The sequence below is a fragment of the Schistocerca nitens genome, chromosome 2, assembly GCF_023898315.1.
Source record: "Schistocerca nitens isolate TAMUIC-IGC-003100 chromosome 2, iqSchNite1.1, whole genome shotgun sequence".
Taxonomy (NCBI): domain Eukaryota; kingdom Metazoa; phylum Arthropoda; class Insecta; order Orthoptera; family Acrididae; genus Schistocerca; species Schistocerca nitens.
In genome coordinates, this window is record NC_064615.1 from 465,348,867 (window position 1) to 465,373,179 (window position 24,313).

The 24,313-nt window shown below is 40.3% G+C and overlaps 1 protein-coding gene across 2 annotated transcripts in view; it reads right to left on the reverse strand.

The window, feature by feature from the left end:
* Window positions 1-246: 246 nt before the first annotated feature.
* LOC126236367 (serine incorporator 1) overlaps window positions 247-24,313 on the reverse strand; it is a 113,056-nt gene continuing 88,989 nt past the window's right edge. Inside the window, exons 8-10 of one of the 2 annotated variants that reach the window (XM_049945609.1) lie at window positions 10,608-10,646; window positions 6,572-6,725; window positions 247-1,220 (exon numbers count right to left, since the gene is read on the reverse strand). In XM_049945609.1, the coding sequence (XP_049801566.1) occupies window positions 1,082-1,220; window positions 6,572-6,725; window positions 10,608-10,646 (332 nt within the window). In that variant the 3' untranslated portion in view covers window positions 247-1,081. The remainder of the gene's footprint in view (window positions 1,221-6,571; window positions 6,726-10,607; window positions 10,647-24,313) is intronic. The other variant, XM_049945610.1, reaches the window with a different exon arrangement.

Sequence of the window (24,313 nt, forward strand, 5' to 3'; positions counted from 1 at the left end):
ATTAATAGACGATTTTCACACTCAAGCAGGTGGGACATATATTGTGAATAGGTTCCTTCTTTCAGAATGTGTCAACAAGAATCTGTAATGCAGTTTCACTTTAAAGTACAACAACACTGAACATGTCACCTGAGTTAAAAAACTATTTTTACAACATATCAGATAAAGCCAGAACTAACAAAAGCAACTTGTGACTCTCATTCGAGAGTCTTTTATATGTAATTAATGGAATAATTTGTTAGACAATTTGTGATATCACAATATTTTATTACTGTTTTTTTCCCCGTGTTGGTAATACCACAGGGCTAAAATTATACATTCTTCATAATTTACATGATTATATACTGACTATTATTAACTGAAGCATAGCCACCATTTCATTTGCTCATTTTCTACAACATCGTTTAAAAATGTGCTACATCATAAAGCTTTTACAATTTACACAGGCCAGAGAGTTACTCTTGACAGTTAATACAATAAATTAATTGTACTTTTGGAATAAGGGTATTTTATAACTTGTATTTCATGAATATTTATGAAAATATAATATAATAGCTATGTATTACTACACTATATTTCAAATGAGATATATATCCAATAAAAACTTAAACTGTGGAACAATCAAATCCAAATTCTATATGCGACAATATTCAAATGCAAATGACAAACATCTATAGAGATCAGACTCATGCCATAAATATGAAAATATCACAGTGGAAATAATTTCCTTGTTTCTACAATTATGTAGATTTTTCTAACTCAAGTACTATGTACAGTACTGAAATAATCGAGAGATACACTTTTAGTCTCAAGGCTCAGCTTATTAGTTGTGAATATCCAGTATTAGTTCACAGCACTGAAAAGGATTAGACACTTACAACATTCTTCACCTATATACATTTCCCATACTACACTACAATAAAACTGTCTTAAAAATATTAGATTCATTAAAAGACACTGAAGCTAACTGTGACTACTACACAGGTATGCGAAAAACCATCACATTGATTATAAATCTATTAACATCAATGAAAGAAATCAATATCTGCAAAGGTGAGACTGAAAAAGTATATTTATTGACTTAGCTGAAGTCTCGGTCAGGAAGACAAATTGGCGCAACCAGTGTCCAGGTGTATAGGGCCAGGCACAGCCAGCTAGATATTACTTTGACCCACACAGATGCTTCATTTGCATTAAGTGTCTCCAGGCTTGAGTTAGGACTGTAACAAAAATACAGCCATCTGAGAAGTTTCACAAATTACATGCATTTGCATAACATTTTTATTTATTGATATTAACTTTGCCAAGCCAGATTTTAATGATAATAGCTTGGATTATTCTAAAAGATCTATAACATCAGTAATTTTTTAATACCCTAAGGCTAACTTGAGGTACGTTGTTATTTTTCTCTAAACTCTTATTCATGCTTTTTACCATGTTGTCCTTATGCCTTTTCCTTTCTCCCATCCACTTCCCCTGGTTGCAAACTTAACACTCAGTGCAGTGTTTTGGTTTTCTAAAGGTGTGTTTTACAACAGATCTAGACTGCCCCGTCCTCACTGACCCTTGTAGCATGTTTCGGTTTGCCTATAGTACACTGACAGAACTCCTCTTGACTTTAACTAATGCCACTGATTGTTGTCTGACTGTATCATTTTCCAAAGGATAAACATCTCCAATGCTTTTTTCAATGGTTCAGTTAACAGCTGTGTACAAAATCTACATGTACTGGAAGCAGTTCCATTGGAAACACTGAAAAGCCATCTGAGTAAATTTTTATGATGTCTAAAACCAACCACACTGTCTTCTACTACCACTTTCTGCATAGAAGACCACTACATTAGGGTTACTTTAGGTCAAGTCTTTCAGCATTTGCCAGTTCATAATTGCAGCTGTTGCATTCCAGTTTACTAAGAAGGTGAAATATATGGTAGTGGCAACCACTAACAACTCAAATATGTGATAGATTCAGAAGAAAATACCGAAGATCTGCTGTCATATCTTACTCTGGAGAAGGTCCAACTGCAGCAGCTGCAGCATCAGTGCCAGCTAAAAAGTCAGCAATTGCTGCACCAGCAACATGAGTTGCACTGGGAGCAGGAGCACTCCATAAGGAGACTGCTGTCTTGTACACTAAATACCAAGATCAGCAGCAGATGTCACTGAAATACTACTAAATTGAAATTTATACATGGTAACAAACTCTGCATGCTAGATGCAAGCCCAACAGCCATTACAATGAATTAAATGAATCAGTTGGTACATGTGTGCAGTGAAACTACTAGTTGTTGTTGTTGTTGTTGTTGTTGTTGTTGTTGTCTTCAGTCCTGAGACTGGTTTGATGCAGCTCTCCATGCTACGCTATCCTGTGCAAGTTGCTTCATCTCCCAGTACTTACTGCAACCTCCATCCTTCTGAATCTGCTTAGTGTATTCATCTCTGGGTCTCCCTCTATGATTTTTATCCTCCATGCTGCCCTCCAATGCTAAATTTGTGATCCCTTGATGCCTCAGAACATGTCCTACCAACCGGTCCCTTCTTCTTGTCAAGTTGTGCCACAAGCTCCTCTTCTCTCCAATTCTATTCAATACCTCCTCATTAGTTATGTGATCTACCCATCTAATCTTCAGCATTCTTCTGTAGCACCACATTTCAAAAGCTTCTATCCTCTTCTAGTCCTAACTATTTATCATCCATGTTTCACTTTCATACATGGCTACACTCCATACAAATACTTTCAGAAACGACTTCCTGACTCTTAAATCTATACTCGATGTTAACAAATTTCTCTTCTTCAGAAACACTTTCCCTGCCATTGACACTCTACATTTTATATCCTCTCTACTTCTACCATCATCATCCATTATTTTGCTCCCAAAATAGCAAAACTCATTTACTACTTTAAGTGTCATTTCTTAATCCAATTCCCACAGCATCACCCGACTAAATTTGACTACATTCCATTATCCTCGTTTTGCTTTTGTTGATGTTCATCTTATACCCTCCTTTCAAGACACTGTCCATTCTGTTCAGCTGCTCTTCCAAGTCGTTTGCTGTCTCTGACAGAATTACAATGTCATCGGCGAACCTCAAAGTTTTTATTTCTTCTCCATGGATTTTAATACCTATTCCGAATTTCTCTTTTCTTTCCTTTACTGCTTGCTCAATATACAGATTGAATAACGTCGGGGATAGGCGACAATTCTGTCTCGCTCCCTTCCCAACCACTGCTTTCCTTTCATGCCCCTCGACTCTTGTAACTGGCATCTAGTTTCTGTACAAATTGTAAGTAGCCTTTCGCTCCCTGTATTTTACCCCTGCCACCTTCAGAATTTGGAAGAGTATTCCAGTCAACATTGTCAAAAGCTTTCTCTAAGTATGCAAATGCTAGAAATGTAGGTTTGCCTTTCCTTAATCTTTCTTCTAAGATAAGTCGAAGAATGAACAGCATTATTTGTGCCATCCAGATGTGAAAGTGCACTGTTGAGGACTTCAAAGCACTGCCACTCTGGCTGGTGATCCCAGCCCTGTGGTTTAGCTATATTGGTAGCAATTTTGTTGCCACTAGCATAGTGCATGATACAGCAAAGTACAGTCACACTGTGGCACTTCTAGACTTAGTTTTCATATTATATTTATTACATGAAGAACATTACCTTGAATCTAAAACAAGTTACAATCATGCTGTACTTCCATAATGTTATACTTTACATAAGGTTTCAATTTGTTTTTCAACAGTTATTGCAACCATGTATTTATTTACTTATTTATATATACTGTCATTTTGCCTTGCAGTAGGCAGATTTCTGGCCCTACAATGGAGAACGTCCCCTACAAATTATGAGCACTACATCCCATTCCGATACATTGCATAACGCTGCACTAAGAACCAATTTAAATTTAGGAACTCTTCTTGCTAATGTTGACAGAAAACTGACAACAAGCAGCCACAATAAGACTTTCTCCAAATGACATTCATTTTTCTCAGAGACCTCTCATGTGTTTTGTGATCTAGCATTCCTTAAAGAATATCAAATTCACAACCTTATGAAGGTCTTTCTCCTATTCTACAAAAATATGATTGGTAGAAATTGTTGGATATAAGGTATGTGTGTTATGGAAAACACTTTTTTCAAACAGATCCAAACTTGTTTTAGCACGTTTGTGTTACCTTCAGCAAGTTCCCTCTCTTCAAATCTGTATAACTAACATGTTTAAAGAGATAATCTACAAAAATTAAGCATAAAACAATTTGTTGGTTGCCATTGCCTTAGTTTTTTTTACATTATAGGGAGATGCAGGACCCTCTGTATATTATCATGTACTTTTAACTTGCCATCTGCTACTAAAGTATGTTAATACGAATTTGGTTGGCGAATTGACAATTCTAAATGTAATTTTGTTGCGGTCAGATATTTTGAGACCACACTTTTGATTCCTTCTGTGTTTTCTGAGAGGAAAATGTACGTCATAGCAAATATTCTTGTGAAATACAGGGGTTGTACAAAAATATGGAAACATCACAGAACTGCATGCTTGAACATAAATACATTCACTAGCCAAACCCACAAATTCCACTTGGGTTTTTGACCTCAACAGCACCTGTACGATGTTCTCAATATGTTGCAAGTGTTAGTCTTGGTCAGAACAGCACTATGTGTAGTTTTGAGTACATTATGATCAAGCTAAGTGAATTTGAAGCTGGGTAAAATGTTGATATTTGTATAGTGAGTGCTTCTGTATCCAAGGCAGCCAAAATGGTTGGTGTTTCAAGAGGCAATGTCAAAGATTTATACCAGTTACAGGGAAAGTGGAAAACATCATCTGCTAAATCAAAACACGGACAAAAATGCATCTCTAATGACTGTGACAGATGATTATTGAAGAGGACTGTAATGAGAAATATGAGAACGACAGCAGCAAAAAGTCACTGTAGAACTGAATGCCACACTTACAAACCCTGTCACCACCAAACTAACACGAAGGGAGCTCCGTAAGAATGGAATTGCAAAGCAAGCTGAAATATCAAAACCACTCATCAGTGATGCAAATGCCCGTAACAGGATAACATGGTGCTGAAGCCATAAAACCTGAACTTGGAGCAACAGAAGAAAATTATTTTGTCAAATGAGTTATTTCACATTGATCCAATTTCAGGTTTAGTTTACATCCCAAGAGTGAAACATGGTGGTGACTTGGTAGCCGTATCATGGTATTCTGTAGGGCCCATGGTTACCTGCAAGGTCGCATTACTGCCAAGGATTTTGTAACCATTTTGGACAGTCAGAGCCATCTCATGGTACAGTGTTTGTTCCACAATGGAGATGCTGTGTTTTAAGATGATAGAGCACCATTTCACTCAGCTACCACCATCCAGGATTGATTTTGTGAGTATGAGGATGAATTGTTGCATATTCCCTGGCTACCAGTCACCACATGTCAATATTACAGTCTTCAAAACAACCATATAGTGGCTCCAGATACTGTATCTCAAGTAGCCACAAAAACAAGGAGTGCCAAAACAGATTGTAAAAAGCACCAGAAATACTTTGACTCATTCCAACAATATACTTGCACATTTGTGTGAACCAGTTCAGTTTACCAAATCCTCTGGCAATTTACATCTGTGAAACCTGAACTGCTAATCACTGATTCTATACAATGTATAAGACTCATTAGTAAGTGGTGCTTTCAGACAATGTTTAACTACAGTGAATCCACAATAAAGTGACCCTTTTTACTGGTTCTGCCAGTAGTGGAGAAAATCAGCATTAGCTGGAAGATTTTCATTTGTCTCTGAGGGAAGGAATCTATGCCGCTTCCCTTTCACCACTCCTCCCTCCTAGCAGTCCCCGTGCTGGGGCAAGAATTTGCCTCATGCCACTTATTCCGTAATGCTTTTCTACACAGATGCAAAGAAACTTTCCCTAACTCCGTTTTACAGGTGGTATCTAATTTCTGATACTATCCGTCTAGATCAAATTCCTGCCATGTATTAGCTTCTCTCCCTCCTTTATGATTTATGATTTTTTTCTCTTCATTCCAAGTGTATTTTCTCTTGTTGGTTGCATTTTTCCTGGCAACATTTGTGTGATGAACTGCTTTATTTCACCTGCTGTCAACACTTTGGGACTAGTATTCTGTTTGCTGAGGAAAAAAAAATTACTTTGGAAGCAATCAACTTGATTCCATTATGCCAATCAGGACTTACAGCAACATTAAACGTTCATGCATGAAGTAGTTCTGAGTATGGAAAAGAATCTCTCATATGAAACCAGAGGCGAAAGAGAAGGAAGAAACAAGTCAGAGCTATCAGATACTGGGATCAATTAGTCAAATGGTGTGGGGAAAAAGAAGGCACACAAATAATGCAATATTATGAGTATGTAATTTAAACGGACTGACAGCCAAGCTTCAACTGTAGCTGTCAACTGGTCAAATATTGGTGCAAATAGCAACAACAGCTGTAAAACAGTAAAGTGAAGATAGTCAGTGAAGAGTGCAAATACGAATTAGTCACAGTGAACATAAATAATTCATGTGGTGTTGAAACATTCTGTCAAATACTTACGAATACCAGTTTGTTAGAGTCATCATGACATAAAGTGTAGCCAGAGCAAACATGACGTGGAAGAATGACCAAGAATAAGCAACAGAGTCTTCTTCATTGTCCCATACTTTGGAACTTCGACCACCGCTTTCTCCTCCATCATGAGAATTAGTTTCTGAAACAAATTTAAGAGAAAGACTCTTTGAACAGCTCACGATCTGAAAAAATAGTTATATATTCAGTTACACCACAAAAAAGGAAAAGAATATCTAAAGAAGTATCAGCATATCATTAACAACAAAGTCTGTATCTCTTTATCAAGAAGTTTTCTTGCTGATGTAGTGGGGGGGGAGGGGGGGAGGGGCGGGGGGGAACTATAGTTCTTACTAGCAAACTAGTCTTACCCACTAGAATGAACACTTAGTACTAAGAGTGTGCGATTATGAAAAATTTCACCGACATTAAAAATGTGTGCTCCGAACATTCAACTTAGTCTCTTTGCATTTACAGGCTGTATCATTACCAACAGAGCTACTAATTATCTTGGTAGTAATGCCCACATAGTACTGCAATGACAAAATTCAACGTCAGTGGATGTAGTGTATTTAGCAGTAGTCAGAAACTATACTCTAGTGAGAAATACTGATCAACTACATAAAACTGGTTTGATGAAAGTGACAAACATAACATGTAAATTTTAACTGGTTTTACTGATCACTTGCAAAAGACTGGAAATCTTTTTAAGCTTTTAGTTCACTTGGATAAGGGGCTGTGTAAGGTGAAGTGGGTGAGGAGAGAAAGGGGGTAGGGTTGGAGAGAATGGATGTTGACAGCTGGGAGGGAGGGACAACAAGTGCACAGAGAAGGAATATGACACCAGCATGCTCACCCTTGCACCTGCCAGAGGAGTTTAATGTTGTTCACTATGAAGTGGATGGGGGGAGGGTGAATTAACTGCTCATTTTAAGAGGTGGTTAAGCTTTATTTTCAGTTCTTTTATAAAAGAGACAATGATAACAGTCAATACATTCAAGTGAGGCCAGTAGACTGCCAAAGAGTATGCTAATGGAGCATCACAATTCAGAAAGCAGTGCACAAAATGCTACATGCTGAGATTATTCAATTATCTCAGAAGCAATACTTTATTTTTTGTGAGGAACAGGATGGGTACTGGTGTCATCTTGCAATTTAGAGTGTGGAAAAATGTTACTAGATATATGTTTTCTCCCAAACACTGATGATACTTTAGACTACTTAAATGAAGACAGGATTTTGTAAAACCATGACTTTACAAAAATGTCAAGTGTAAATTATTGTTGGATGTGATTATCAATAGTGACAATGCTGGAATGTCTTGTTTGATGTAGAAGTATACATACAGTTTAAGGAAACATTATTGGCTTGAAATTACATTTCTACTGTCGAAAACAAGTACAATATAGTGAGATATCTTTATATTGTTATATTAATAATGACTAATCAGAAACTTTTGTATCTAAGTCTAGTCACTAAAAAACTTGCACAAGATCTTAAATTCATATTGGTAATGAACATTACAAGAATCTTCTATCTTCAAGAACCTCTTTTCTGTCACACACCAAGACTGATTCACAAAAGGATCCGTAATGCAAAGTGATGCCTGTGAAGATGGGCATGAAAGTATCATATGGAAGAACAGAGTTTTTTTTAAGTCTAAGAAAATAAGTTTGCTACTGAGCAACTGTCTTCATTATCTTTAGTCCACTACCAAATCTGATTGTCATGTTTTTTCCCCAATGCTACACAAGCAGACAAAATTCTTCGGCTACACTCTAATCAGGAAGTAACTGTTTTACTAAATGTTTTAAAAAACATCAGCAAATATCACAACAATTAAGACATGTTGATAATCTCCACAGTTCCTTTACAATATATGCTACCGTCTCTAAGCTGAATCAACTCTTAACTCTACAGGCAAAATTTTGGAGATTGTTATGAGAAGAGAAACACCCAGGACAAGTGTCTCAATTTAATCCTTTTATGAGATCTGTTCAAAAGTTCCAGAACTTTGCCCAAAAAAATTTTCTACACTTACCTTTCACTTATTGTGCATGGTCTCTGCCACATAATTCAGTGGTTTGTGGAGTATAAGTGTATATGCAGGTATTTTCTGAATGGTCTCCCCCACTCATAACAGAGTAACTACATTTTGTGCCAATGCCAATGGTATATACCATGTGTCTTGTTTGGAAACAAACTTATTCCATTCTCTCACTGTATTTGCTATTGACAACAGTAACACTACTATTCAACAGTATCACTATTACTCAATAATGAGCTACTGGAGACCAGGAGTCTGCTAAACAACCTGTCTTCCTTTGACACACAAAACCTTTAAACTGATGTTCTTGTTCAAGAGACAACAGATATTTTTGACATGCCCAGAAATGGCAAATTAAATCGTGATTAAATATGCAAACTGATCTTTCTCCTCTGTCTCATTACCTCATACAATTATTTTTCTTTTAACAGCAACTTGCTTAAAGAAATAGATGGCCTTGTAATGGGCAAGGGGCTCTTAGGGTGTTTAGGAGATATATCTGTCAGTCCCCTCAAAAACTTATTCTAAGCAAGCTTCCGCCCTTTGCAAGAAAATGCTTTTTTACTGCACAAATGTGAACGATAGTTTTATTATTATAGTGAATGTGTCCACAACGGATGACTTACATCTACTCGTAGATGATTTTTTCCATTTTCATCCAGATGTTTTTTCACCCACTAACTTTTATTTGGATCTAACATTCACTTTATCCAATAACCAAATCACATTTGGGATTTATAGAAAGCCCAGAACCAGTGACAACCATCTGTTTGACATCTTGCCAACCTACCTTTCAGTTACAAAAGAAGCTTCTTTTCTTCTATGGTTGATGGTTTATGTGACCTTCCCTTATACTTAGAAACTATTTTGAACAAAAGTGCTCAAATTTGACACACTGATAGAACCAACGTTTACCATTCTAGTCTGGTACACTGAATGCACAATTTAAAAAAGCCCTCTAAAAATAGCACCACCTCAACCTCAGGGCGAGTACTTCTGAGCCCATCTATGTCCCTGCATCTTTTCTGGGAGACCTCTCTTACAGAATTGCCAGCCTTCTTAAAAGTCATCACATGAAGATAGCTTTCACAATTAACGATCAGGCCCAACATTGTTTCTATCACAACAAATGATTGTTGAAAGATCTATATTGTCCTTCAGCACCTATACACTCCGGTGCTTATAGTCTGGTCAAACTGATCAAGCCCTTAAAACCAGATTTCAAGAACACCTTTTAATTAGTACGGGCACTGTCAAAAACAACTCAAGAGAACCAAGTATAATCATCCTCCTCTAAATAAGTCGCAAATGCTCCACACTGGCCCCAAAGGGAAAAAAGGACTTTCACTTCTGGAAGAATTAGAAATTTCCAAGCTTGTGAAACGGTCTGCAGACCACTGTCGCAACAAGCAACTGATTACAAAAAAATCTAACTCTTTGCGATACTAAGTCATCTGCTGTCTTCCCAAAATGAAATCTTTCTGCCCCCCCCCCCCCCCACTCTTATCCTATTTCCTCATTAAAACCAATTGGTTTCCCAGCTCCCTTTCTTTCAACACTTATGGCACCTTGCTTTCCATTCTTCCCAGGTCAAAATTTTTATCTAACACGGCAAGTTCCTTTACCTTTTGGGTAACATTCTCTCTCTCTCTCTCTCTCTCTCTCTCTCTCTCTCTCTCTCTCTCTCACACACACACACACACACACACACACACGCGCGCGAATAGAGATGAGTAGTCCAAAGATGCACACACTCTTTCAAAATAGTTTTTAACCTCAAGCAACTGAGTGCTTCTCTTGTATGTCTCATTGTATTGACATTTTGCAACAGAGATATGAATGACTACAGGAGCATCACAGATTTTCTGTACATAATGAATGTCAATATACTTTCAGCTGGATCTGATTATTAAAAGTTTTAATTTCACACCACAGACAATGCACCATAGGGAGAAAGATATATAACTGGGTGCCTACCTTCATTAGCTACCAATGATGCCTCCCCTGTATGTCGCACTGCAGGATACAAAAAATGCATGTTACTGGCAAAATAGTTACATATGCTAAATTCTCTACTTAGAACAGATTATATTCTTTTAATTACAAAAGTATTTTTGCAATAAGAATCCAGTTTTAAAAATCACATACAGATTCTTTCCTTTGGTTTAAATCAAAACATACTCGAATGACAGACTTTTTGCAAGCAGCAGAGATGTTTTATGCGTCAGGAATTGTCCTGATGTTTACTATAAGTAATTAAGATGATCTACAGCCAACAAAAATTAATAAAGTTTGAAATCGTTTCAAACTACAATGCTTAATCCGTATTCCAGTGTATTGTTAATTCACTAATACTGAAGATAACTGGTTATCAATAAGAGAGCTTTGGCTCTGTAAATTCACATATTCATTATTTAATTTTATAGCTGTTGAGCTGAATAATTACGAAACAGTAAAATGTATTATTCATATTAGTATAAAATGTGGAACAGAAAAGAGCTTTAATATAAAACTAGAGGTTGATGCAGCTCTCTTAAAAAGTTGAAGGCCAAGATAGTCTATTAACAGTTTCAGTGTCACAGATTTTTAACAATGCAGTATTATTTTTACAACCAAATAGTCACTTTAAAGAAAAAAAGTGCAATTAAGTACTGAATACATACTAAATGTAAGCCATTTCTTATTATTTTATCATATAAATAAATCTATTAAGTCATTCTTAAAAATAAGACATCATTTTCAAACAAATTTCTAAGGTAGGCATGTATTACACTACTTTCATAACTATTTACACAGATAGAGAATTTATTTTCATAGCAATGTATATAACTGGCAAAGTTTTGTTCCATCACTTGTAGAAGATAAGCCCTGTAATAACAGTTCATGAAGCTAAAATCACATATCTTGGGCGACAATGTAAGATTGTAACAACTTCATATTAACTAGCAGCAGTTATTCCAGGCTGAAAGTAACCCTCAAGATATACGCACTGGATGCATATCACATTGTGAACTTAAATAAAACAACACAGAAAATAATTCTACTTCCAACATTGGGCATATAATGTATACATTACTTTGTGCTGAAAGTCACACAAATATGCAGGCAACAGAAAGTCATTATTCTGTGAAGTCATCAAGAAATGTGGGAGCTCATGCATGTTATGTGATCGAACCTGAAAGGTTTTGGATGGGTTCCATAGATACTATCTGCCATACCACTTCAATCCAAATAAACAATTCATTGACTGATTTCACAAAATTACACAATGTTTGGCTTGTGACCAAGTTTCACACAGGTTCGTGAAGTTATATGCCTAACATGCAGGCACATCAAGAAATGACGAACTATGTGAAGGTTATCCAGATGCTGATATGTTCTTTAATGTCTGCACAAAGTGGCATGATTTACTAGAGCAACTTGACTATGTACATAAATGTGATTAATTCACTGTAACTTATCAATGTGTTTATAATCATCTCATATAATATGTGTATTTTTGACATGTCATGGAATTATGCTTCTACAATGATATTTACATCTCCTAAACCAATATTAAACTTCTGAACATGACAGATTAATCTGCTGAAACCAGCAAAGCAAAATAAATTTCCTACCAGTGCAACTGATGACTGAATTTTACCTAAAAAGACAAGTGCCCATACGCGCACACGCTAAAATGATATCCTCACGACAAGAGGGCTGAGGGAGGTCAGCCAAGCTGTTGGGAGAGGCTTAAATTCCCGGAACTTGTCCTCGTCAAGAGAAGACCAGTGGTGATGCCAAAGTGACACCACCTGCTAACAGATGGCAACACAGATAGCTAGCTGGCCGAGATAGGAGGGCTGCAGCCTTGGCAGCAGCTTCAGCAGCGTCATTTTCCACCAGACCGACGTGACCAGGAACCCATATGAACATCACAGTGACTCCCTCAACAGCAAGCAAGTGGAAACTTTCTTGGACCCGTTGCACTAAGGGGTGGACTGTGTACAGCACACCGAGGCTCTGAAGGGAACTGAGAAAATCTGAGCATATATGACAATTAAAAAGCCTGTGTTGTGAGATGCATGGGTGGTATGATAAAGGGTGAATACCCAAGACTTATGTTTCTCGAGCTGATTACGTCTATTTTGTCCCTGTCTGCTAGATAAAACAAAATAGGCCTTTCTAATATTGCAGCAATTCTGTAACACACCAAATAAATGAGACTGTTTTGGTACAAATGGCCTTGTTTATAACACGACAGAATATAATCCAATATGTACCAATATCAAATGCCTATTAGGCCTACTACAAGCAAAAAGCTTTATGTTAGGAAATAGTTTCACATTTCATTCATTCATACGCACCTGCTTCTCAAGCACGAGATCGAAAAGTAGTATTACGAAATTTTTATACAAATTTGTAATTGTCTTATTCTTCCATAATTTGTGTGATATCTCCATTTCTTCCCCTCCCTCGTTCTAACAAACAATCTTGTCATCACCAATTCTGTAGCTATTTCTGCCACTGTCAAAATTTGTTCACCGATTAACTTCACTAACCCTGCCAGAACCACAGGTTTAGTTATCCTGCGATTATTTCCCAGTTAGGCGTTATTACGTATTCGAACAGCACGTTTTCCGCGTTACAGAATAGAACTTACGCGGCTGCTAGCCACGGACTGTACTACTGGTCCTTACTAGTGTAGCGATCCAGCCAAAAATTTTCTGTCAATATTTCATTTTCTTGGATACACCGAGAAGATAATCTTTCACACCTGTTATTCCTGTCAGTCGTTTATTTTCATTCTGGTAATGTGAATCTATGGATTTCGCTAGTAATTATAACAATGCTGATCTTTCGCAAATCCAATCAACCACATAATCAGACAGCGATTGGCATTCATCCGTTAGGCTTTACTCCCTTGGCTCGTATAGCACCGTCCCCTTTTGTCTGCGGAAAGTTTATTTCTAGATGTGACGAGGATTCTCCTGACAGACATCACGTACACTATGCTTGCATTCAAAAGTCAACTTGTGATTCATTCAGAAATCAACATGTGTTCAAAAATGTTCAAAAACTAACAGGGAAGCGTTTCAAAATCATATGAATAATTGATAGGCAAACGTGCGTTGGATGCTAGGCACTTTGTGAAACAAGTTTTTGTCCTCAAGAATATGAATTTGGCAACCGGTAGCATCTAGCTGCTTGCTGCGACTGTTTGCACAGCCAACAGCTACATTCCTGTTGCCAGAAGTGGGAGAATCTACTACTCAAACGTGACTCAACTTTGCATGCGCATGAGTCCGCGCATAACTCCTAAAACAAATCGAATGTAAACAGTTGCGACTTCACACTCACTGGAGGCAAATTTGTTGTAATGAAGCATTGCATAGTCTTCCTCAAGCCTTTGACACATTTTCAACTGGCAGACGCTTGCATGAGCAATGTGCGTTGTTGTATGTGGCGCATTTCCTATGCAATTTAAGTTATTTTCATTTTTTTCTCTCGTTTATGTTTTATTGTTGAATTATTATTCTGCAGTAGTGGGCTACAGTAATATCCTTTGTTAAAGTATCGGTTCTTACCAGTCAAAATTACAAAAATTTAACTGATAACTAAAAAAATGAAAAATTCCCGGAATTATAAAAATATACCAGGCTTTTCCCAGTTTTCTCCCGGATGAAAAAATTCCCGGGTTTTTCCCGGATCTCCCGGTTGTCCCGGGTCGTATACACCCTGCTAATACCAAAAACTGGGGTGAGATTTTAGCTTATTTCAGCAAATTATGTTATGATACTTTAATACTGGCCATTGTTGCTGCTGATAACTAATTTTTAATGCCAAGTAGAGCATAAAACTCATAGTATTTACATGCCAGACTAAGAATTTTATACATTGATATAATGCATGTGTTATCGCAACAGACTTAGAGCTGCTACAATGCAAGTGAGAATAAATTTCATTTTCCATAAATATTTATATATTGGAATTATTTTGTGAACTAGCACTCCTTTTGCCCATTTTTCTTTTTTCAAAATCATATAAAAGCTTCTGGATGATGGGGGGGTGGCAGTACATAGCCCGTGCAGTCCCAATAAAGTAGGAAATGAGGCAGATTGCTGGCTAAAGTCATATGGGCTCCTAAAAGTCTAGTGATACTAAATAAGAGGTGGGATAAAAAGTTTTCTTTGACAACTATTGTCCACACCAAAAAGGCTAACACTGATCATCTATTCAGTTATAGATGTAACCTTGCAGCAAGATGACAATATGAAAGTCAAAAGATTCACACACTGAAAAATCTACACCAATTCAAGCTGACGATAATCAAAAACTTAAGATGATTATTCCTGAAAGGATTCTACTTTTGCATCAAGTGTAGAAAAAAGTTCCACTATTCAACAGTTGTTAAATAACAATGAAGTTACTGACCACAGAAATTTTTGTTGATTAAGGCTCTTTGAAACTAGTTTGAAAGAGTGTTATACAAGTGTGGTCAAGTAAGTACTCATGTTTGATGACTTGCTAATGCAAGCCGGTGTTAGACTATATTAATACCAAAATGACACTGACTTAGAGTTTATTTTGAATCTATCTACCCACCCATTTCAGTGAGTTGTGCTATGTGGTTTTTTTTTGGTAAGTGTAAAGCTCAGTACCTTTAACTGGGACACATTTTTTGCTTTTGCATCGGAAAATGAGTGCACTCAAATACTTTATTCATTGTTGACATACGCCTATATAACAGAGTGAGAGTGAGTGAGAGTGTGTGTGTGTGTGTGTGTGTGTGTGTGTGTGTGTGTGTGTGTGTGTGTGTGTGTGTGTGTGTCACATGGAGGAAAGTATATATATTCCTAAAATAGGACTATTCTGAAAAAAAAAGGAAAATAATTTGATTTGCAAAAAAATTGTATCTTTATTCCTAAAATGGGCGGTTATTAACATCAACACTGCCCTCTTTACACTCTGTACTTGGCAGTGGACTGACATATTTAATGGATGTTTGAAATTAGATTGCAAAGAACAGAATAATGATAGGAATAAGGTTCTTGCATTATTTAAAAGGAAATAGTAAGAGCTTTACATGAATGTGAGTTTATTTTACAATATAAAATACAAATGGATGTTATAATTAAAAAAAAAAAAGAAAACACAAAAATGCCGAGGACAAAAAAGTTTTACATGATCTCTCTCTTGAGTAATGCCATTATACTGTATCTAAACTTTAAAAAAATATCACTGGAATGTCTAACTGCAGGTACCTGTAAACCATAGTATTTTAATAGTTCAGATGTAGTTAGCCTTTGTGTGAAAATCCTGGAAACACTGTGGGACGCAAAGGCCAACGCCACAGTCCTTGCACCACCATCTACTTTCCTTCCTGATGCGCTTGCCCGTCTCTTTCTTCCCCCTGTCTGAACATACTTTGCAATACCTAGTAGTATTCACCTTGTTTGCAGTCGGTGGGTTCTTCTCTAGAAAGTGCCTTGCAAATGTCCTCTCAATTTGTGAGGAAGCGGCTTGTTGCTGAAAAATATTTCCGCCCTTCTCAGCCAATTTCTTCCCCACTTTGTGAATAAAGTCTACTAGGGATACATTCTTCCTAGTCTTCTCTTTATATAAAATAAAACTGTTGACAGTTGACATGATAAACAAATGGAAAAACAGCTTTTTCCACCACTTCAAAGTTTTTCGGGCAAACGGATAATAGCTGGAGAACTGATCTGCTCTGTCAACCCCAGATTTATTCTTATTGTAATCAATAACAACGTCTGGCTTTACAATTTCTGCTATTCCACCTTTGGCCCTCACTTGAATACTAGTGCTGGTAGACTTATGCTTTGTGGAAAGACAAAAAACATGTCGTTTTGACTTCCACTTCACTGCCAAGAAATGGTGTTTCCTTTGAAAAACTATTTTTTTTTTTTTTTTTAGTTTTGCTGTTCTGAATATTCGTCGCAAACCTTTCTTGTTTTTCATTACAGTTCCCACTCCAAGAGCTTTATTTTCCCACAACATGTCCAAACGAGATGGACTGGTGTAGTACCTATCCATATAAATGCAATGTCCTTTGCCAAAGTACTGTGAACACAACATTTTTGCAAGGCACTGGATACTACTGTCAACACTGCCTGCAGAACCTGTATATACATTACAGTTTAGCATATAACCAGTTGATGAATCGCAGAGATCATACAATTTTATTCCATATTTATTGGGTTTGTTTTTCATGTATACTCTGAAGCTTGTTCTACCACGAAAGGGACACATTGCCTCATCTATTGTCAGATTCATGCCTGGACAAAAACTAATTTTGCTTTTATTCACAAAAAAATCAAACAAAGGCCTCACTTTGTGAAGTGGGTCGTGCTTTTCTTCGCCTCTACCAATGAACGTAACATTGTCATTCAAGTGTAACATCGACAATGTAGCGCAAAATCGATCGCGACTCAACAATTTATTCGCAAATCCTGTCTGCGGAAACGGGTCTGTTGACCAATAATCACTGATTTTCGGAAATTTGACGACGCACATATGCAAAATAATACTGAGAGACCAGTAGATCTCTTGCAATTTTACTGCAGATCCCTTATGCCAAACAGAGTTTATTTTCAGGCTACCTTTGCATTTATTGACGTAATAACTTTACCAGCGTACAGATTCGTTTCACTTTTGATGAGCTGAATAAGGTCGTCATCAAAGAAATAACTAAAATATCGAAGCTCCTCAGTGGCATCTGAAAAACGCGATGCTACACCGACTACTTCCTGGAAATCCGGCAGTGCTGGCTTATCGTCTGGTTCTGAACAATCTTGCTCTTTGTTCTCAGTGAGGCACACATGACCAGGTACCACAGATGGTGACTGATGGTCTGTACCATTGTCTGCATAGAAGAAAAAAAAAATAATAATGCTAAGATTGGTACTAAAATGTAATAAATGCAAGTGAAGTAATGAACATGACTCATAATACAAAATGCGGTAATGAACTCTTCACTTTATGAACAATAGAGAGATGTACATACCTGAATCATCACTTGTACTTTCGTCTGGAGAGTACGAATCCTCTTTGTCAGAATCGTCAATTTCAGATCCTGCATCTCCATAAAGCATATCTAAGATCTCTGCCTCCGTCAACTTGCCGCGCGATATTTTCACGATCGTAAACACCTGTGAATGAACTGCATGCAACTTCGTCTTTGCAGTGCTCACAACCGTTCCCGGAATGAGATAGCCGATAAGTGCTTGCCTCTTGCGGAAGAAGAATGAAATACCTCCACAATAGTTGACGAAACTGCTTCGGAGACGCGTTAAACGTGATTACAGAGACAGATAAAGGCTCGCCCATACGGTATACGGGCGCCGTCGCCAACGTCAGGGCGGCTGCGCCCGTATGGCGTACGGGCACCGTGCTGTAAGTGTTAAACTAGTCTTGAAAATACCAACGAGATGGTGGACAACTCAGCACAAGATTGAAAATACGCATTGCTGTTTCACACTGGACACACAAATAAGCCTGCAACATGTTACCAAGACAGGTCAATTGTTCACAGTCATGTGAAAAATATACTACACTTTTCACTCAAACAAGAATTTCATTAATACCAATGTAAGTAAATTGACAAATGGCTTTCCATAAATAAAATACTATAAAGGCTTTGTTTTGAATTTAATGTAATACCCATAAGATAGTACAGTTGAAATGAGTCTTCCTTAAATTTTTGTGCCATATCCCAGCAGAAAGTTTTTGAGCCTTTCTTTTTCAGTGAAGCAACTGTAGCTAGTGTTTTTTATCTTGATGGGCTACAATTATGGCTCCTCCTCCAATTGGATGAAGCTGAACCACTGAATTTTACTTGGCAGCGAGATGGTGGACAAGACTGATTTAATAACGATGTACCTGACCACTAGGTTGGCTGCAAGAGGCCAGGTGACAGGGCTCGTTTCACAAGGGCTCTATGTTCACCTGATCTGACACCATGCAGTTTTACCTTTGTGAGATCATACAAGAGCATGTATATGTGCCTCCACTACCAGCTGATTTATTAAGGTTTGAGAAGAAGTCGCCCATCAAATCAATGTGTGTCAAGTGCTGAATGGTGCTCAAATTTAACACTTTAAAGAAAAATGGTGAGTTTCTTTTTCATTTGATGAATTATTCATAACTGTAAATTTAATGTAATAAATGCAGTTTTGAAACTACTTAATCAGTCCTCTCATGCAGTATGTACCCATGTGGGATGGTAGCATATTGGCTGGGTGAACTAGTAGTCTAGGTAAAGTGAGAACCTAGTTTCTCCTGGCGTTACAATGTAACAGCCTAAGGTTAAAATCTTTAACCAATGATCAAAATGTCCCAGGTTCCGGGTTTGAATTCAGACACTACTCAAATTTTGAAATGAAAAAAGCTCATCTTTGAATTTGTGCTTTAAAAACAGTCTTTTAGTCTTGTTCTCTATATTGTTGTCATGGAAATACGTGACAATATTTTTTTGTTACATTATTAGAGAAGGAAAGTTGCAACTCACCATATAGCAGAGATGCCACACAAACGCAACTAACACATACATCTGCAGTCTCAGGCAACTGAAACCATACTGCAAGCAGCAGCACCAGTGCATGATGGCAATGGCAACTGCGTGGGGGTAAGGAGGAAGCTGGGACAGGGAGGGGGGGGGGATAATACGATGGGAGTGGCAGGTAGTGAAGTGCTGCAGTTTAAACAGAGGGCAGGAGAGAAGTTGGGGAGGGGAGGCAGGAAGCAGCAGGAAGGAGAAAAATAAAAGACTGGGTGTGGCAGTGAAATGACAGCAGTGTAGTGCTGGAATGGGACAGTGACTAATGAAGGTTGAGGCCAGGAGGGTTACAGGAACATAGGATGTATTGCAGGGAAAGCTCCTACCTGCACAATTCAGAAAAGCTGGTGTTGGGGGGAAGGATCCATATGGCATAGGCTATGAAGCAGTCACTGAAGTGAGGGATATCATGTTTGGCAGTGTGTTCAGCTACAGGGTGGTCCACTTGTTTTTTGGCCACAGTTTGTCGGTGGCCATTCATGTGGACAGACAGCTTGTTGATTGTCATGTCTACATAGAATGCAGCACAGTGGTTGCAGCTTAGCTTGTAGACCATATGACTGGTTTCACAGGTACCCCTGTTTTTTATGGGATAGGTGTTTTTTTTTTTTAGGGCGCACAACTTCAATGGTAATTAGTGCCCAGACTACGTTAGGAATGCACCGCGAGGCACAAGTTTAAAACAGCAACTAAAAAGGAAAACACGATAAAAGATCGACAGGCATAGGATTAAAAGAACAGCATAATCAAATGTCCTTAGACAGGTTGGTCAAGTTGATAAAACGAAGAACGCGAGCAGCTGCTCCTGGGTCATCCGCTAAAATGGCATCGAGAGTACATGGCAGGCCAAGATCAAGACGCAGTGTAGTAAATTCCAGACAGGACGTTAAAATGTGGCGGACCGTCAGCAATTGCCCATATGGGCAGAACGGCGCCGGCGCAGCCGTCAGCAGATGGCGATGGCTGAACCGGCAAGGTCCAATTCGTAACCGGGCCAAAACTACCTCCTCCCGCCGAGAGGGGTGTGAGGAGGACGTCCAAGCCGCAGGAAGAGGTTTCAAGGCCCGAAGCTTGTTGTCCGTAAGGGCAGCCCAATCGGCATGCCACAGCGATAAAATGCGCCGACAAATGACCCTGCTACAATCTGATGAAGGGACACAACAAGAAGCTGTCCGAGGCTGGAGGACCGCAGCCTTGGCTGCGGCATCTGCAGCTTCGTTCCCAGGGATACAGACATGGCCAGGAACCCACATAAAGCGAACCGGAGAACCGTCGTCCACCAGCTGCTGAAGAGAGCGTTGGATCCAGTGCACAAAAGGGTGAACCGGATACGGATCACTGAGGCTCTGGATGGCGCTCAGGGAATCGGAGCAGATGACATAAGCAGAATGTCTGTGGCAGCAGATGTAAAGAACAGCCTGGTAGAGGGCAAAGAGCTCAGCTGTGAAGACCGAACAATGGCCATGGAGCCGGTATTTGAAACTTTGTGCCCCGACAATAAAAGAACAACCGACCCCGTCATTGGTCTTAGAGCCATCTGTATAAATGAAGGTCATATTAATGAACTTCGAACGAAGTTCGACAAAACGGGAGCGGTATACCAAACCGGGGGTAACCTCCTTTAGGAGCGAGCTGAGGTCAAGGTGAACGCAAACCTGAGCCTGGAGCCAAGGTGGCGTTTGGCTCTCGCCCACTCTAAAGGTTGCACGGAGTGAAAAATCAAGGTGTTGAAGGGGCGACGAAAGCGAACTCCAGGGGGTAGCAGGGCAGAGACATACAACCCGTATTGACGATCGAGAGTGTCGTCAAAAAAGGAACGATAAGACGGGTGGTCGGGCATTGACAGTAGCCGACAGGCATACCTACAAAGCAGTATATCGCGCCGGTAGGGCAGTGGCAATTCACCGGCTTCAGCATGAAGACTCTCGACGGGACTAGTATAAAATGCTCCTATCGCAAGACGTAAACCCCGATGTTGTATGGAGTTGAGGCGGCGTAAGATGGACGGCCGTGCAGAGGAGTATATGAAGCTCCCATAATCCAGCTTCGAGCGGACGATCGACCGATATAGGCGAAGTAGGATGGTTCGATCCGCTCCCCACGACATACCACTGAGAACATGAAGGACATTTAGAGAACGGGTACAACGGGCAGCCAAATAAGACACATGTGGATACCAGCTAAGTTTCCTGTCAAATGTAAGACCTAAAAATATGGTTGTCTCCACGAATGGGAGAGCAACGGGACCGAGTCTTAAGGACGGTGGGAGAAACTCTTTGTAGCGCCAGAAGTTAATACAGACCGTCTTCTTGGCAGAAAAACGGAAGCCATTGGCGACACTCCAGGAGTAAAGTTGGTCAAGAGAACACTGAAGACAGCGCTCCAGGAAACATGTATGCTGCGCGCTGCAGTAGATGGTAAAATCGTCCACGAAAAGGGAGCCTGACACATCAGCTGGGAGGCAATCCATTATTGGATTGATCGCTATGGCGAAGAGAGCGACGCTCAAAACTGAGCCCTGTGGCACCCCATTCTCCTGGCGAAAGGTGTCCGACAGGACAGAACCCACACGTACCCTGAACTGTCGATCCATTAAAAAGGAACGAATACAGAGAGGGAGGCGACCGCGAAGGCCCCATGTATGCATGGTGCGGAGAATGCCCACCCTCCAACAGGTGTCTTAAGCCTTCTCCAAATCAAAGAACACAGCCGCGGTCGGGCGCTTCCGCAAGAAGTTATTCATAATGAAGGTCGACAAGGTAACCAGATGGTCAACAGCAGAGCGGCGCCTACGAATTCCACATTGTACATTGGTAAGTAGGTGTCGAGATTCGAGCAGCCAAACCAAACGAGAGTTAACCATTCGCTCCATCACCTTACAGACACAGCTGGTAAGTGAGATGGGTCGATAACTGGAAGGCAAGTGCTTGTCCTTCCCCGGCTTAGGAATCGGTACAACAATAGACTCGCGCCAGCATGCGGGAACATGTCCCTCAATCCAGATGCAATTATAAGTACGAAGAAGGAAACCTTTACCCCCAGGAGAAAGGTTCTTCAGCATCTGAATATGAATAGAATCAGGCCCTGGAGCGGAGGACCGTGATCGGCCAAGTGCGTTTTCGAGTTCCCGCATGGTGAATGGGGCATTATAACTTTCACGATTCGAGGAGCGGAAGTTAGGTGGCCTAGCCTCCTCTGCCTGTTTTCGGGGGAGGAAGGCAGGGTGGTAATGAGCGGAGCTCGAAACCTCTGCGAAAAAGTGGCTGAAGGCATTGGAAATATCCTCAGGGGCCACAAGGACGTCATTCGCGACCGTCAAGCCAGAAATTGGTGAGTGGACCTTAGTGCCAGATAGACGGCACAGGCTACCCCATACAACAGAAGAAGGAGTAAAACTGTTGAAGGTGCTTGTGAAAGCAGCCCAGCTGGCTTTCTTGCTTTCTTTAATCATACAACGGCACTGCGCACGTAATCGTTTATAAGTGATACAATTCGCCACTGTAGGGTGGCGTTTAAAGGTGCATAAAGCACGTCGACGAGCACGTAAAGAGTCTCTACATGCTGCGGTCCACCAGGGGACCGGTACGCGACATGGAGAAGAAGTAGTGCGAGGGATGGAATATGCAGCAGCAGTGAGAATGACTTCAGTGAGGTGTGCGACCTGACTATCGCAGCTTGTGAAGGTTTGATCCTGAAAGGTCGCCCTGGAAGAGAAGAGCCCCCAGTCTGCTTTGGAGATGTTCCAACTAGCTGAGCATGGAGAGGGGGTATGATGCAGGAGATGGATGACACATGGGAAGTGGTCGCTCGAATATGTGTCAGAAAGGGCATACCACTCGAACCGGCGTGCAAGTTGGGTAGTACATATAGAGAGGTCTAAATGGGAATAGGTATGAGATGTGTCTGAAAGAAAAGTAGGGGCGCCAGTATTGAGGCAGACAAGATTGAGCTGGTTGAAAAGGTCTGCTAACAGGGAGCCCCTCGGGCAGGATGCTGGAGAGCCCCAAAGGGGATGGTGGGCATTGAAGTCTCCAGTTAACAAAAATGGTGCAGGTAGCTGAGCAATAAGTTGCATCATGTCTGCCCTGGTAACGGCAGACGACGATGGAGTGTAAACAGTACAAATAGAAAATGTAAAAGTGGGGAGAGTAATTCGGACGGCAACTGCCTGCAGGCCGGTGTGCAATGTGATGGGATCGTAGTAAATATCATCCCGGACCAGCAACATAACCCCTCCATGAGCCGGAATACCTACCACAGGGGGTAGGTCAAAACGCACAGAGGTGTAGTGTGCCAAGGCAATGTGATCGCATGGGCGTAGCTTCGTTTCCTGGAGGGCTACGACGAGCGGACGGTGCAAGCGGAGCAGCAACTTCAAGTCCTCTCGGTTGGAGTGAATGCTGCGAACGTTCCAGTGAATAAGTGCCATCGTGAGAAGAAAAGGAAGATGAAAGAAGGGGTCACCTCGAAGGCCGCTGAGGGCCTGGCTTCGAGCGAGTACTGCCGCCGCTATCAGTAGGCGGACAGTCATCGTCCATTGGTTCTATAGGTTCATCGGCCATCTCGTTAAGATGGCCGGGAGGAGGAGCTTCCTCCGCCGGTGGACGGCCAGATGTTCGGCTACCAGCGGTGCGGCCAGGCGAAACGGATGACGGCCTGGGGCGGCAACCGCTGGGTGGCGCAAGAGAAGAAATGCGCCGTGGCGGAGAAGGAGAACTCTGCTTCCTATGAGCCTTCTTGGAAGGTCTTTTAGTGGAAGTACTGGTCGACGGCTGGGAGGTCGAGGTACGTAGGAAGTCAGCACGGGACGGTTCCTTCTTGAAGGCCCGTGCATCTGACTTCTGGGTCTTCATCTTGGCAGAAGCTGATGAAGGTGCTTGTGTTGGAGGGGTGACGGGAGGAAGAGGAGATGTCAACCGCACGATCTTAGCACTGGCCGAATGGACGACCGTGGTGCTGAAGGTCAGATCGCATGTCTGCGTCGCCACCTCCCTGGTAGTCCGAGGAGAGGCGAGGACAGTACTGTATTTTCCCGCTGGGAGCAGCGTGGGCTTCCTACTAGCAAATAGCTTGCGAGCAGCCGAGGTGGACACTTTCTCTTTGACCCGAATTTCTTGGATAC